The 16,548-nt window shown below is 39.2% G+C and overlaps 1 protein-coding gene across 2 annotated transcripts in view; it reads left to right on the forward strand.

The window, feature by feature from the left end:
• Nucleotides 1-4,867: 4,867 nt before the first annotated feature.
• Nucleotides 4,868-16,548, forward strand: part of zfr (zinc finger RNA binding protein) — a 99,609-nt gene continuing 87,928 nt past the window's right edge. The window contains exons 1-3 of one of the 2 annotated variants that reach the window (XM_060856253.1): nucleotides 4,868-5,371; nucleotides 5,651-5,740; nucleotides 5,955-6,036. In XM_060856253.1, coding sequence (XP_060712236.1) covers nucleotides 5,704-5,740; nucleotides 5,955-6,036 — 119 coding nt within the window. In that variant the 5' untranslated portion in view covers nucleotides 4,868-5,371; nucleotides 5,651-5,703. The remainder of the gene's footprint in view (nucleotides 5,372-5,650; nucleotides 5,741-5,954; nucleotides 6,037-16,548) is intronic. The other variant, XM_060856173.1, reaches the window with a different exon arrangement.

The following is a 16,548-nucleotide window of genomic DNA, read 5'->3' on the forward strand; positions in this document are numbered from 1 at the left end:
ACACACACACTCACTCACGCATACATACACACATTCTTACACATAATTACACTCACACAGACCCTTTCTCATACACACGCTCTCTCTCAGACACGCACCCCCCCACACACACACTCCATCAAGCGCACACATGCGCTTGCACACACACATACTTTCTTTCTTTCTCTCTCTCTCTCCCTTTCTCCCACACACACACACACACACACACACACTCTCCCCCTCACGCACACATAAGTCCATGGGGTGAATTTGCATTTGCAGATTTGTATTTATAGATACATTCTATTTTGTTCAAAAAGCACACAACCTGCAGGCAGTCAATGTATGTTTTATAAATTCCTACTTTGGAAATAGATTCAATGTTGGGATACAGACAGACCCTCACCTCATACTTTTAATGCATTGTCTGAGCAGAGATGTCACCTTTTTTAAAAACAATAAGTCATTAAGTGACCTGAAAGAAGTTCTGGGATTTACATATTAATCACGTGAAACCTGCATCCCTATTCTAAGTGATTAAAGACTTAACAGCAATTTAAGTTTGTTTAATACTTTGCATCAGTTGCATAACACTTTGATCTTTTACAATAAATTCTGTGTCCTGTGATCCTGCCTCACTAACTACCTGACGAAGGAGCAGTGGACTGAAAGTTTGTACTTCCAAGTAAACCTGTTGGGAAATAACCTGGTGTAGTGTGATTTTTAACAATAACAAATCAAATCGAATCAATTCAAATCAAATTGGTACACTGGGTACATGTGTGGCATAAGAAGTCCAAACCAATACAGTGAAAGATGTATTTTGGTAGTACAATTCCAAAGGAGGTGCAGGAGCAGAGGGAGACTAGGACCCATGGACACAGCCTTAAAATTAGAGGGGGTCAATTCAGAACAGAAATGCGTAGACATTTCTTCAGCCAGAGAGTGGTGGGTCTGTGGAATTCATTGCCGCAGAGTGCAATGGAGGCCAGGATGCTAAATGTCTTCAAGGCAGAGATTGATAGATTCTTGATGTCTTGAGGAATTAAGGGCTACGGGGAGAATGCGGGTAAGTAGAGTTGAAATGCCCATCAGCCATGATTGAATGGCAGAGTGGACTCAATGGGCCGAATGGCCTTACTTCCACTCCTATGTCTTATGGTCTTATGATATGTACATTGAAGCTGGCAGGACAAGTGGAAAGAGTAGTTACTAAGCATCCACTATCCTTGACTTTATTAATAGAGGCGTTGAATACAAGGTCAAAGAGGTGATGTTGAACTTGTATCAGATACTAATTAAGACTTCAGTTGGTGTATTGTGTAAAGATATGGACACCACATTATAGGAAAAATGTAAATGCGCTGGAAAAATCGCAGAAATGATTTATGAGAACAGTTCCAGAAAGGAGAAACTTTAGCAGCAAGGATAGATTGGAGAAGTTGGGACTATTTTCCTTGGAGAGAAGAAGGCTGAGATGAGATTTGGTAGAGGTTTCCAAAATGATGAGCAGGCTGGATGTATTAGACATTGTTCTTGTCCATAAATGGAACAAGAATGAGAGGGCATAGATTTAAAGAGTTTTGCAAAAGAAGCAAGAGTGTTGTGAGAAAAATCTTTTTGTTGTTGGGGTATGGAATGTACCATCTTGAAATGCAATGGAGGCAGGTTCAATTGAGGAATTTAAGAGAACATTGGATGAATATTTAGATAGAAATAGTGTACATAGCTATGGGAAAAGGGAAGGAGATTGGCACTAAATGATGATGCTTATCTGAAGAGCCAGTGTGCTGTGTGGCCTCCTTTGACAACATAATAACTCTGTGATTCTGAAATTAAAGAACATGCCATTAGGTTGTAAGGTAGCAAATGTATCTCCTTTATTTGAAAAGGTATGGAGACATAAATCTGTAAACTAGAGACTAATTAGCTTATTGTATGTCTCAAGGAAAATGTCAGAAGCTATTGTTAAGGAAGATATAGCAGGGCACTTAGATACATTTACGTTACTCAGGCGGCATCAATGTTTAACCAGTCTATTAGAGTTCTTTGATGAGGCAACATGTGCTGTGGATAAAGGGGAACTGCTGGATATACTGTACTGAGACATCAAAGACTATTATAGAAAATAAAAGCTCATTCTGCAGGGTAGCTTGTTTGCATGGATAATCGATGGCAAGCTGGCAGGAAGCAGAAAGTAGGTATAAATGGGTCTTTTTCAGGTTGGCAAGGCAGATTAAGTGGTGTGCCACAGGGCTTATGCTTGGACCACAGCCTTTTACAATTTATATAAATAACTCAGGTGAAGGGGTGGAAGAGATGTTCCTAAATTGGCTAATGGCACAAAAAATAATTGTGAAGAAGACAAAAGGAGGCTACAAAAGTTGGGAAATAGATTATAATATGAAAACATTTGAAATTGTTCATTTTAGCATAAAGAATATAAATAGAAGCATGTGATTTAAATGGTGAGAGATTGCAGAGCTCTGAGATACAGAAGAATCGAGGTGTCCCAGTGCATGAATTGCAAATGGCTGGTATGTAGGTACAGAAAGTAATTTGTAAACCTTATAGAGTAATATAATTTATTACAAGAAGAACTGAATACAAAAATAGGGAGCAAATAAAAGCCAAAAGAACTGCTGATTCTGTAAATCAGAAACAAAAACTGAAATTACTGGATAAGTTCAGCCGATCTGGCAGCACCTATAGAGAGAAATCACAGTAAATGTTTCGGGTCTGGTGACCCTTCCTCGGAACAGATCACTGCACCTGAAATGTTAACCCTGATTTTTCTTCTAAAATGCTGCCAGACCTGCTGAGCTTTTCCTGCAATTTCTGTTTAGTGTGTGGCAAAAGTAGGGAGGCTATGCTCCAGTTGTAGGGGCACTGGTGAGATCACATGTAGCATACTCTGCACAGTATTGGGCATGCTTAAAGAAGGGTATAACTGCATTGGAAGCAGTTTGAAGAAGAGGAGTACAGCAGATGGCCTTTAAAATATTAGTACAAGGCAGATGTGGATTCAGAGAAGATTTGCCAAATCAATACCTGCAATAGCTGAGTTGTCTTTTGAGGAGAGGTTGGACAGGCTAGTCTTGTATCCATTGGAATTTAGAAGAGTAAGAGGTTTTATTTGATTGAAACTTGTAAGACAATGAAGGGTCTTGACAGTGTAGCTGCGGAGAGGATATTTCTGCTTCTGAGAGAATCTGTAACTGTGATCACAGTTTAAACATAAGTGGTTAACCATTTTGAAGCAAATAATTTTCTCAATGAATCTTTGGAACTCTCTTCCTGAAAAGGCAGTTGAAGCAGAATCTTTAAATATTTTTAAGGAAGAGCTGGATAGATCGTTAGTAAGCAACAGGGTGAAAAGCTATCAGGAATAAACAGAAATGTGATTTCAGGTTACAATCAGACCAGCCATGGCCCAGCATATTGCCTTCAAGCCAAGGGAGCCTTGTTAAACGATGACTGTAAAAAAGCATGAGGTGTTAACCTTGTAAAGCTACAAAAACAGGATTACTAACACCTTTAGCATGATGGATAGGGCAAAGTAATTCCACACCAACAAATCAGATCTAAGTTCTGCAGTCCTGCTACATTCAGTTGTGAATGGTGAATGGACAATTAATCAATCACCAGAAGTGAGCCTCTACAAATATCTCCATCCTCAAAAGACAAGGTTGAGGCATTGGCAAAAATCTTCAGCCAGAAATGGTGGGTGAATGTTCTATCTTATCATTCTCAGTACCGTAAAATCCAATCTTAAGCCAATTAAATTCACTCCATTTGCCCAAACACACGCACCAACCAGTTTCGAAACAGTTGCTACCTTACTGTTAGAATACTGAATGGACTCATAAACTCTTAAGCATTCACCTATACCTGTGTTTTGGTTTTTCCCACTGTTTTCCTATCATTTACGTATCTATGCTATTTAACTTTGTGATCTGCCTGTATTGCTCACAAGACAAAGCGTTTCAATGTGCCTCGGTACATGTGACAATAAAATCAATTCAATTAAATCAAGAAATGGCTGGAAGCAATGCATATTCAAAGACTATGGGCTGTGACAATATTTGAAACTCAAGCATCCATTGGTTATCCTTTATATACCATAATAAATACAAGTTTAAAAACTTGAATAAATTTATCAAATATGATGTCCCTTTCATAATATTATGTTGACTTTGTATGATCAGTATGTGTACCGTTATGATGACGTTATAATAGATTCCATAATTTTCCCAATAGCTGATAACAGGCTAACCCTATTTTCTCACTTAGAGTCATAGAGATGTACAGCATGGAAACAGACCCTTCGGCTCAACTCTGGATTAGTGGTGCTGGAAGAGCATAGCAGTTCAGGCAGCATCCGACCAGTCCAACTCGTCCATGCCGACCAGATATCCCAACCCAATCTAGTCCCACCTGCCAGCACCCAGCCCATATCCCTCCAAACCCTTCCTATTCATATACCCATCCGAATGCCTCTTAAATGTTGCAATTATATGATGTTATGGCTAACTTTAATTCTGCTGGGGGACATCTAGAACCCAGTGAATTTTGGCAAATCATATTTATGTATCCACTATCCTTGTGGCTATATGTTTGAGAACATAAAGGTGTTGGCTTTCAGGTCCTGGGGATTTGTTGGGATTTTAGGCCCTTAAATTTCCTCAGTACATTTTCTGCCAACTTTAATTTATTTACTACAATCCTAACTTACACCTCTACTTTATACAATTAGTTGTAGTTCAGTTTACTTTCTCACAACCACCACCGTTATAGTGTACAGGCAATTAAAAACTCCTCCATTGGCATTGCCAATAATAAGACCAATGAATGTGGTGCTGGTGTCGTCGTGTTGAACACATTTTACGCAGCGCTTCCCTGTTCAGAGCAGACTTCCAGGGACATCCGTGTAAGGAAACATAGATTGCTGGACTGCTGCAAAAGTATTTATTGGTGCAGTACGCGCATTGCTGCCAGCGAAACTGGGACACAGTACGGTCATCTTCGCGTGAGTGTGTAAGAAGAGCTGTAAACGCGTGAGCCTTATGCATTACACTTGACAAGGCTGGATTAAGATTGTTCGATTGCAGACTTGCCAAGGTCAGATCATTGGCAGCCCAGACGACGAGATTAAAAACGTTGAAGCTCATTGCAGATCGTTTGAAATGAATCTAGCAGTTGTTACGTGTTTCTGTTCTTATAGAAAGACACACAGAAACAAGCGGATCTTTACTTTTGTGTAAAAAGAACGGTGAATTGATATTTCCCAAATCTGTGGTGGGGGAAGGGAATCAGACAGTCCAGCACGTCGAATGGGGATCTGAGTCCCGCACCAGCCTTCCTTCCATTTCTCTCTGGACTGGATCTTAAGGTTAGGATTTTTATTTTTACCTATATTTTTAATTTATAGAGAATTCTTACGTGCGTGGCTTGTTTGCGTGAGAACAAAGTGCATCAGACCAACCCCCCAGCCCCCACACCCGGTATTTCATCGGTTTTGCCCTCGTATTGTTTGGTTTAAATATGGAAATGCAAGTTGTTGTTGTGTAGTGAGAAGTAAAAGACTACATTCTCCAGCGGGCAGCGCGTGGCTCCCGGTGCCGCATGCGCAGTGCTCATCCCGGCTTGACAGTGACGTTTCCCTCCACAGGTTCCAACACTCGAAAGGTGAAAGGTCGCGGTTGGTGGCTCAAAGAAACCCCCATGATTCCTATATGTCCAGTAGTTTCTTTCACGTACGGTAAGTGGAATTGGCAATATTTACAAAGCAAAGTACCCTTTTTGTTATTTTGTGTAATTGAGAGAGGGAGGGGGGGGAAGATGGTGGTGCTGCTCGCGGCCCTCGGAGAATGCTGAAGTTAGAGAGGGTTTTGTTTCCTCTTGTTTGCTGATGATGTTTTACTGGTCTCTCCCTTCTCCCTCTTGTTTGTTTGGGCGCTTCGCGTGGTGCTCAGTGCCCGGCCGGCTAGGCGAAGATGCCAAAATGGCTACCAGTAACTACTTTGGATTTGCCCATGGTGGTGCTGCGCAGTACAGGTACGTGTTTATCATCGCGCACGTTCCGCGGCCTCATACACTTTCATTCAAATACACAGTTCTCTCTTCTACACCACCTCTCTCTCTCTGTACCCACACCCCTTTCTAGTTCTCTCATCATTTTGTTCTTTTGCTTGCTCAATCTAGTAGGAAAAATATTCTCTCACTTTAACCGAAGTGACCTCCTCCTTCAGCCCTCTTCTTCTCCCTCTGCTCGTGTAGAACTAAAACTCTTCTCTATTGAAGTCACAAAATGGCGACACGGTGTGCGGTCTCTGTTATAATGTGGCCGGCGATTTTGTCAGTTGCACTTTATCTCATTTCTAATTGATTGGTCGATTTTAAGCTTTACCCCTTTTGAAAGAAAATAGTTCCATTCAACTGTTCTGTTTTGACCGCCCTTCTTATTTTAATTAAACATTGTTGTTTGTAACGGTAACCTGTGGTCCTTACAGAAGATCTTTCAGGGATCATAAAGCAGGTGTCTCTTGAGTCTGTCTGGTCCTTTTGGTGCAGTCAAGCAGGCACGACCTAAGGATAAATGGGCCCTTTTGATCTTTTTAAATTATATAGCTAATTTTAATTTTTTTAAGTGGTCCATGGAATTTTGTAAAAGCATGTATATAGTATGTTTGATGAACAACCTCATGAATCAAATAGATATGGAATTTTACAGTTGAATCTTCCACCCTCTCTCCAGTATTTTCATTACACATGCCATGATCAGTAACAGGGCTGTATGAGTGCAGCCTGACATGTGGTGTCACTTACTAGATTATTGTCAGATTTCCAGCAGTTTGTGAAATTTAGATTACGTTCCTTACAGTGTGGAAACAGGCCCTTCGTCCCAACTAGTCCACACTAACTCTTCGAAGAGTAACCCATCCAGACCCATTCCCCATATTTATCCCTGACAAATGCACCTAACTCTATGGGCAATTTATATGGCCAATTCGCCTAATCTGCACATCTTTGGACTGTGGGAGGAAACCGGAGCACCCGGAAGAAACCCATGCAGAGACTGGGAGAATGTGCAAACTCTGAATTGCCATTTACAGTTGTGTTCCTATTTACTAAATATAAGATTTTAACTGAAAGGGACATAAATACATAGTGCTGCTAGTTCAATTCCAAACTAAGTCACCCACAATGTCAGTGAAATCAATGAAGCTCTGCTATTATTATTGATCTGCTGGAGGATTTATCCATTGGCAATAATCTGGGTGAAAAAAGTAGACTTGAATTTGTTATATTTTGGTGTTATTTTACAGTTTGCTTGAGTATGAAATATGATTACATTCTCTACGGCATGGAAACAGGCCCTTTCAGCCCAACAAGTCCACACCAACCCTCTGAAAAGTAACCCACCTAGATCCATTCCCCTATCCTATGTTTACCCCTGACCAATGCACCTACACTATGAACAATTTATCATGGCCAATTCACCTAATCTGCATATCTAGATTGTGGGAGGAAACCCATGCAGACATGGGGGCAGTGCGCAAACTCCACACAGACAGTCTCCTGTGGCTGGAATTGAACTCAGGACCCTACCGCTGTGAGGCAGCAGTGCTAACTACTGAGCCAAGAGGGCTACCCTATCCTCCAAACAAAATATCAGCCACTTTCTAGGACTGAAATCATGCATATTTTAAAATAAGAAAAACACCTGTTCATTAGGAGAGGAAGCATTAACATACGTATCTGGGAATATTATTTCCCAAACAAAATTCCTTCAACACAAAAATAAAACAAAGAAGTGTGAATGCTGCAAATATGAAACAAAAGTTGCTGGAGAACTCTGCAGATCTAACAGCATCTTTGGAGAGAGAGCAGAATCAATGCTTTGGGCTCAGTGACCTATCCTAAAGAAGGGTCTCCAGACTTGAAACACTGACTTTGCCTTCTCTGCACAAATGCTGCAGACCTGCTGAGTTGTCCAGCAATTTCTGATTTTGAATCAAATTGGTTAGTTTGCTTTCTCTGACCATTAATGCTCTTGGCATTAAGTACTGCAATGTTACTTTTGAGGTGTACAAGCCAGGCTGATTATTGACTGATAAATAGGTTTCCATTTTTTTGGAAATGTATCTGGCATCTCAATCATTCATGAAAAACACACGGAAGAGGGACTTTGTACCTCTGAGCCCCACCATGTTCAGCCCCACCTTTTCTCGAAGTGTAATAACATCTCTGAACAAGTTAGTAAGAAAGAAAGTCTGAAAAACACATGGAACGGAAACAGTAATGCATGAGACTTCCAGTAAGAGGCAATATGGTTCAACTGTCAATCCAACAGTTGTAGATAGCCAAGTGACTTAGAACAATGTTCTGATTATCAAATTTCATTGATCTTGGCACCCTCAGTGCATTGGTTGATGAGATCCGGTTACATCTCCTCACTGACCCCTCTTAAGACTGTAATTGAAATTTTTTTAATCTCCCAGAAAGCAATAGTTGATGGATTATACTTACTCACTGCAGTACTAAATCTCAAACCAGAATGTGCACTACACCATTCTGTCCCATTGTTTTCATGAATTGAGCTTGTTTAATACAAACCTTTTTACCTGAACGTATTTGAATAATAAAGGTCAGAAGCTGGCATCGACCTAAGCATTGAAAGCAACAATTGCATGCCCAGGTTTGTTGACAGCTACCCATTCTCATGGCATCCTACCTTGCAGACAACATCTGAGGAAAGCAAGGAGAGTATTAAGTTGAAAGAAAAAGCATATGAGGATGCAAAAGTCAGTGATAGCCCTGAAGACTGAGATAAATTCAAAATCCAGAAAAGGGAGTACTTAAAAAAAAAGAAATAAACAATGAGGGCACACTAGAAAGAATATAAAAACTGACCATAAGAGCTTCTTTAAATATATTAAAAGGAAGACATGCTAAAGAAAACATAGGTCCCTGACAAAATTAATGTGGAGAGAACCATCCCCATCACTAGCAAAATAAGACCAGCTAATGGGGCTGAAGATAAATAAGTTCCCTGGCCCTGATAGCTTGTATCCTGGGATTCTAAAAGAAGTAGCTACAGATATAGTGGATATGCAGAAGAACCTCGATTATCCAAAGGGCATGGGCAGCGAGTATTTTGTTAGGTTAATTGAATGTTGGATAATTGATGCCGGATAAGCTAGTTAGCCACGCATCAGGAGCTTGTGATCTTCTTCGGATCATCTGATATTCGGTTAATCGAATGCTGGATAATTGGCTCCTTTCTGTAAGTTCTAATGTCCAACAATTCTTGGACTCTGGCAAAGTACCAGAGGATTGGAAAACTCCTCTGTGACATATCTATTCGAATTGGGAGTGAGACAAGCATGAATTATAGGCTGAGTAGCCTAACATCTAACATCTAATCAGTATTTTAATTTTGGAAAAATACTGGGATCATTTATTCAGGAGGTAATAGCAACACATTTGGAAAATCATTATCTTATCAAGCAGAGTCAGTGTAGCTTAAAGGAAAGGGAATTGTGTCTATCTAATTTATTAGAGCTTTTTGAGGAAATCTCAACCCGAGTGGGTAGACACAAACCATTAGATGTAGAAGGTGTTCTACAAGGTGCCTCATAGAGTCACAAGATAAAAGCCCATGGTGTTGCATGAATAAAAAATTGGCTAGTAGACAGGAATCAGCGAGTTGAGATGAGAGTTTTTTTTCCCCAGGTTATTGACCTGTAACCAGTGGGGTTCTGCAGGCATCAATGCTGAGACCACAACTGTTCACAAAATATATTCGTGACACAGAGGAATGAAATAAATGCACTGTAAACAAATTTGCAGATGACAGGCAAGTTGTGAGAAGGATGCAAGGAGCATCCAGGGAGATATTGATAGGAGTATATGTAGAAATGGAGTAGAATGTAGAAAAATGTGAATTTGTTGATTTTGGAAGGGAGAACAAAAGGATATTGTTAATTATGCAAAACTGCATAAAGCTGCAAGTCAAAGGGATGGGGGCGTGTTATTTGTGCACAAAACACTGAAATCTGGCACACAGAGCTTGTGGAACAAAACCAGGAATTGCTGGAGAAACTCAGCAGGTCTGGTAGCATCTCTGGAGAAAAAGCTGAGTTAATATTTCATGTCCATTGACCCCTTTTGGTTCTGGAACTGCTTGCTACAGTGAGCTGTTGGGCAGAGTCTTGTGTGTATTTAAGATAAATTCTTTCTCAGTCGTAGAATCAAGAGTTATGGGGAAATGTCATGAAAGTAAGCAATATTGGATCAGCCATTATCCTCTTGAATGGCAAAGCAGGCTTGAGGGGCTGAACAACCAACCCATGTTCATATTTATTATGGTCTTGTAGTCTTGCATCACCATTGCTTATTACATCACCATCACCTCTGTTGGGCAGAGGTGATGGTTGCACTCGGGATCCTCAACATTGCCTCCATACCCTCATAGCATCAAATCAAACATGGGCATGGAAGTCTTCCTCTTTCAGCTGATGAAATGATACTCCTCCCACCTTGAACACCAATTAGAAGAGCCAATGAGTTTGTCACGGGCACAGAATTTATTCTCAGAGTCTTCAAAGTCTATCACAAAGTTTGGCTGGATAGTACAACTACTATTCTAGCTGGACATACGATGAATAATTGCTAGTTTATGCCTGTGAGAGGTGATGAAGGAAAAACCCACTTAATCTTGTCCTCACCAGTTTGCCTGCTTCACATATATCTGTTAATGACAGAATGGTGAAAGTGGCCACTGCACTTGTGGAGAGAAAATACAGATTTCATATTGAGGATACCCTCCTTCATGTAATATGACATGACTACTTTACCTATTGAATAAATATCAGACAAATCCAGCTACTCCAAAATTGGCATCAGTGACATGGTGTGGCCCATCAGCAGCAGCAAAATTATTTTCAGTCAAATTTTCTGACATTGTGCTCATGTAAACTGTATTCCCCATTTTTTTGAACTGCTGCAGTTCTTTGGATGTAAGAACCCCACAGTCATGTTTGGAAGGGGGTTCCAGGATTTTAACTGTCTTATTCACTGCAATCTCCATCTGTTTTGCCAGTTATGAATTATGCACAAATATAGCTTTTGCTCCTATGTTTTCTTTTAGAGTGAAACCCTATAGTTTATACTGTCTCTCTATGTTCTTCCTACTAAAATAAATTGCTTCACACTTCCCCACATTGACCTTCATTTGCTCCAATTTCTGTCCATTTCACCAACTTGTCAGTGTCCTTTTGAAGTTCTACACTGACCAGCTCACGGTTGACAATGTTTCCAATTTTCATGTACCCTGAGCACAGAGGTTTAACTAATTAATATGCATCATGAAAGGCAAGGGTCAGCACATGCTCCGGGGATCTACACTACAAAATTTCCTTCAATCCAAGAATATCCATTAATGTTTACTCTGTCTTTCCTATTGCCTGGCCAGTTTTGTATTCTTGTTTCCACTGTCCCTTTTATTCCAATACTTTAGTATTGCAGAAATAAAGGCACTGTTTAAGCTTTTTGTTTTGTACTTAACTGGACCATTCACTCGACTAACCAAGAAAAAGGAAAACAATGTTTATGTTGTAAGGAAAGAGAGTGTTGGTTGGATTTTAAGTGTTGGAGATATTGGTGTGGAGAATGCACCAGTTAGGTGATGACTGTGTGTTAACTGTCAAAGTTTATTTAGTTTGTAAATTGGGCAAATTGAAACTGGTCAAGTTAGCCTGAGAAATGAATCAGAGAATCCTGTATAGTGTTTTTGTCGAGTTGAACCAGGTGTAATATGTCAAATGTTCTTTGTCTGTGTGGAACAGAGTTGTGTGTAATAATTTAGTGTGCACAGAATTGGCTGTTGACAGTTTAATTCTTTTCCACCTATCCACTCCACCCTCTCCTCCCTGACCTATCACTTTCATCCCCTCCCTCACTCACCCATTGTACGCTATGCTACTTTCTCCCCACCCCCACCCTCCTCTAGCTTATCTCTCCACGCTTCAGGCTCACTGCCTTTATTCCTGATGAAGGGCTTTTGCCCGAAACGTCGATTTCGCTGCACTTTGGATGCTGCCTGAACTGCTGTGCTCTTCCAGCACCACTAATCCAGAATCCAGTTTAATTGTCAGTTGGGCTCTGATGCACTTAAGTGTGATGCTGTTTTGAGTTGAATCATGTTTTATATTAACTGCTGATGAAGATCTTGATAATTGAAACATCAGAAATTTTGTTCCAGTGCAGTTGACAACCTTGGGACTGAAAGGGAATATATGTCTTTTTAAAAATATACCCATTTTAAAAAATAGAAAGGAAGTTGTTGTAGTTTGTTTTTGGAGAATTTTTTTCAATGAAATGTATTTTTTTGGATTTTTTAAGGTTGTGGCTCCACACTCATTAAATGTATGTAAGATTGACATAGACAGATTTTGTGTCTCAGAGGAACAAAAGTTATGGTGAGTGGATAGGTAAGTGGAATTGTAGGTTGAAACCAAAGATCACCATGACACATTGAGTGGGGGAGCAGATGTAGTGGATAATGTGGTCATCTGTCTCCTATTTACGTTCTGTATGGTCTTATATTGCTCACAAGTCTCTTATATAGTTGGATTTTCAAAAGATTGCATTTCCTGTACTGACCTTTCCCTTTGCTGTTACTTGCATACTCCTGAGGTTATGCTATTAATTTCTTAAGTGAAGGCTATTAATTAACTATTCAGTGATTAAGCATTTACTATATGTCACTTGTGGCAGTTCGTTTGTGTTCTGTTCAGATTCTTAGTTTCAGTAATTTTATTCAAGATATTTTGCAAAACATGATTACTCTAGCCTATCTCTCAACACTAGCCATCTGTAAATGTAAATTTTTTTCCTACTTGCAATCCCTTACACAACAATAATGTTTAAGGTGTAATTTTTTCTTAAGTGAAATGTAACAATTGTAATCTATAGTAAAATGTGCAATGTTTGTACATAGACATTCAAATCAGTACTAAACTGAGTAAATCTACAGCTCCAAATTTAAAACGCTCATCGAAGTTTTTGTTGTCAATTTTAGACTTCTGCCATCACGTTATGTCCATTTTAATTTGAAAACAACTGACGTGAGACTTGTCCGTCATTTGATACATGAAAATTCAACTTGTATTTCTTGACTCATGACATGTGATATCTTAACAGTAGCACAGGCAAGCAGAGTTTTGTTAATGCTGGTCCATACTAAGGTGTTACGTAACATCTAGGATTCAGATCATAGAATTGTTACAATCAGAAGAACACCATCAGCTCTCTGAGCAGTTTAGAGATTTGCTAAAAGTTCAGTTTGAACCTGCATCTGCCATACACTCTCAGTGCATGTTTGGACCTTAACCAGTTATTTTTTCACCTTTTAAAAAAATTTTTTCTTTTTTCTTGAAATTTATGCTCTTGTTATTCTCAACCTTTTCACTGTGGAACAGTTTGTCCATATTGTTATGACATGGGGTAAACCCTCCTGCTTAACTTAAGCCAGCTACACAAAAGATTTATCCCGTGCAGTAATCTGTGAAAATTTGACAGGCCAAGAACTATTTAAAGTAAAAATTAACAACTTTATTTCTTAAGCTATAACTGATTAACTAACAACTATTTACAACTCTTTCCTCTAATCTATCTTTTACTTTCCCTTCTGTAATACTAGTCCAATAAAACCCCTAGTTTAAGATTTACTGAAAAATTCAAATTTCAAAATCAACCAGTTGTCGAATCTTCTCTTTATATCCTCCTGTATCGTCTTTTCTTCTTAGGTTTCTGTTTCATAGGTCACTGATCTATAAAGGTACCTTTTAAAGAGAGCTACTTTTCCGGCTGTCTAGACATGCTGGTGGCTTAGCAGTTCTCCCCTAACTGTTCAATTTTTCCTGGTCTTGTACCCCAAAACATCGAATTGTTTCATTGGCTTTTAATATTGTCAATGTACTAAATTCAAACTTGATTGGAGGTTAGTATTTTGGGGTATAATTTAAACTGGCCAAATTCGAATTTGTTTTGGCATCTCCAGGCAACCAGCTACACTAGCTGCTGGACCAAAAAGTTACATTATATCTTATTCAGAACACTTAGTGCTGTATCAGCTAGTTCAGCTAGCTTTTAACTCTTAAAGGTACAGTACCTCTTACACCTTCATGACAATGTGTATTTTGTCAAGACCTCTCATGATTTTAAATGTTTTTATTAATTTCCCTGTTTTCCACTCTGCTATTCAAGAGGAATGAATGTGAACTTGCATCTTAGTTTTGGCACTGCAGTGGATCATTTTAGTTTAAAGTAAAGCTGTTTTATTGGATTATTTTCAAATGAACATCTTTATTTGTGAGTTTCAACATGAATATTTCTCAGTTGAAGGCAATGAATTTAAACAAATCCTTTCCAAATCAGCAAAATTAATAATTGCCTGTGTGTTTTATGGGCTCAATATGAAAGTAGAACTTTTGCCTCCTCCCACTACTCAGTTTTAAATGTTGCATTGTTGGAATGTAAAATGCATTTCTGTTTTCTAGCTTTGGTCAACTAGAAAATTCCTGTCTCAAACTACATAGGAGTACAGAGTTAAATAAGTACTATAGCTTTAAGTGTAATTGTGTTTGGTATAATATTTGTTTTCAGATGTCTGCCTAATGTAACATTATTTTAAGTTGATTGCTGCTTAGCTAGCTTTAAATATAATTTTGAATAAGTGTTCTTAGTATGCCCATCTTTTTCCAGCCATTGATAAATTATGTGAAAACACTTGGACTTTAATTCTTAGCTTAACTAGATTTGCAATGCTCAGTGTGTATTTTCTGTACAGGGAGAGATGGACTGCTGATTTTTTTTTCTGTTTGGCAATTTCATGTGGGAGACAGAAACACCATTTGGGTTGATTCTGGTGTGTAATCTACCGTTGGTACATTAGGTTGGATCTTGTGTTTTCAGCTGGTAGTTCACTTTAAAGGGTGTCATTTGACATGTACAGAATAACTTATTGATCTATACTCCAGGTTACAGCAAATCAACTTGAGCATGTCACTTTTCTGCTTTGTCTACAAGCAAACCTATTTCCACAGTGACTCAAATATACACATTCTCAAATATACAAATAATTTGTACGTGCATGAGTGGCTATCTCACTGTTTTATGTAAGTATGGTGGTCTGTGGTAGAAGAGAATTTCCTCTCATGACCTGATAATGCCCCAAGTTGCATCATAGCCAATTAAGTACTACTGAGCTCTACCGACAATGGTAACATCAGTCATAGCATTCCTGTCTCTGAATCAGGAGGCTCAGGTTGTAGTCCCACCTGTTACGGAGGTATGTAATAACATTTCTGAAGAGATTGGTTAGAAAATATGTAGGAAGTGTAGGGAGGTGTTGGCCCACTTGTATTGTTGTTAGACTAGAAATCCAGATACTGTAATTTTGTTGGAACCTGAGTTCAAATTCCACCATAGATATTCAATTGAATAAATTTGATCATGAAGCCATTGTTGACTGTAAAAACCCATTTGGTTCACTAATGATCTCTTTAGGGAAGGAAATTGCCATCTTACCTGATCTAGCCTCCATGTGACTGCAGATGCACAGCAATGTGGTTGACTCTTAGCTGTCATCTGAAATGGCCCAGCAAATAATTCAGCTGTATTGCCCATTAGAAAGAGGGGGAGAAAAGGAACAAATCTGGACAGGCAGTATAGTATTGACTAAGGCACTAGGAATCACATGGTAAACACAGCTCCTATTGATCTCTGCAGACCTCCTTACAGACATCTTGGGCTGGTTCCAAAATTGACAAAGCTGTCTCAGATCAGTCAAGCAACAGCCTGACATCATCATGCTCATGCAATTGTACCTTACAACCATTCACTAGCATAGACCCCCACTATCAACATTCTGGAAAGATTACCATTGATCAGAAATTGAGCTAAATAAATATTGTGGCTATACCAGCAGGTTAGAAATTAGGAATTTTACAGTGAGTAAGCTCACCTTTTGACTCCATAAAGTCTGACCATCATCCTGTTCAAGGCTCAAGTTGAGTACTATATGATGAAGTACTGCCCACTTGCCTGAATGAGTACACCTCCAGCAATATTCAAAACATTTGATATTATTTCTGAAAAAGCAACCTGTTTGACTGGCGCATAATCCATATACATTCACTCCCTTCACCACTGGCTTTGAGTAGGAGCAATGTGTGCCGTCGACAAGATGCACTGCAGAAATTCACCATGGCATCTTAAACAGCACTTTCCAACCCAAAACTAGAACAGCAAGGTCAACATCTAAATGGAAACACTACGATTTGCAAGTTCACTCCAGGCTGGACCTCATTCTGAATTGGAAATATGTAGTCATTTCTTCAGTGTCATTGGTCAAAATCTGAGAACAACCTCCCTACCTACAACGTTAAATTTTAAATTGTCTCACTATAAGAAGGATGCTGTGAAGCTTAAAACTATTCAGAAAAAATTTATAAGGATGCTCTATGGTTGGAGGTTGGAGGAAGAGGCTGACTAGGCTGG

This window comes from Hemiscyllium ocellatum, chromosome 1 (genome assembly GCF_020745735.1).
Source record: "Hemiscyllium ocellatum isolate sHemOce1 chromosome 1, sHemOce1.pat.X.cur, whole genome shotgun sequence".
Taxonomy (NCBI): Eukaryota; Metazoa; Chordata; class Chondrichthyes; order Orectolobiformes; family Hemiscylliidae; genus Hemiscyllium; species Hemiscyllium ocellatum.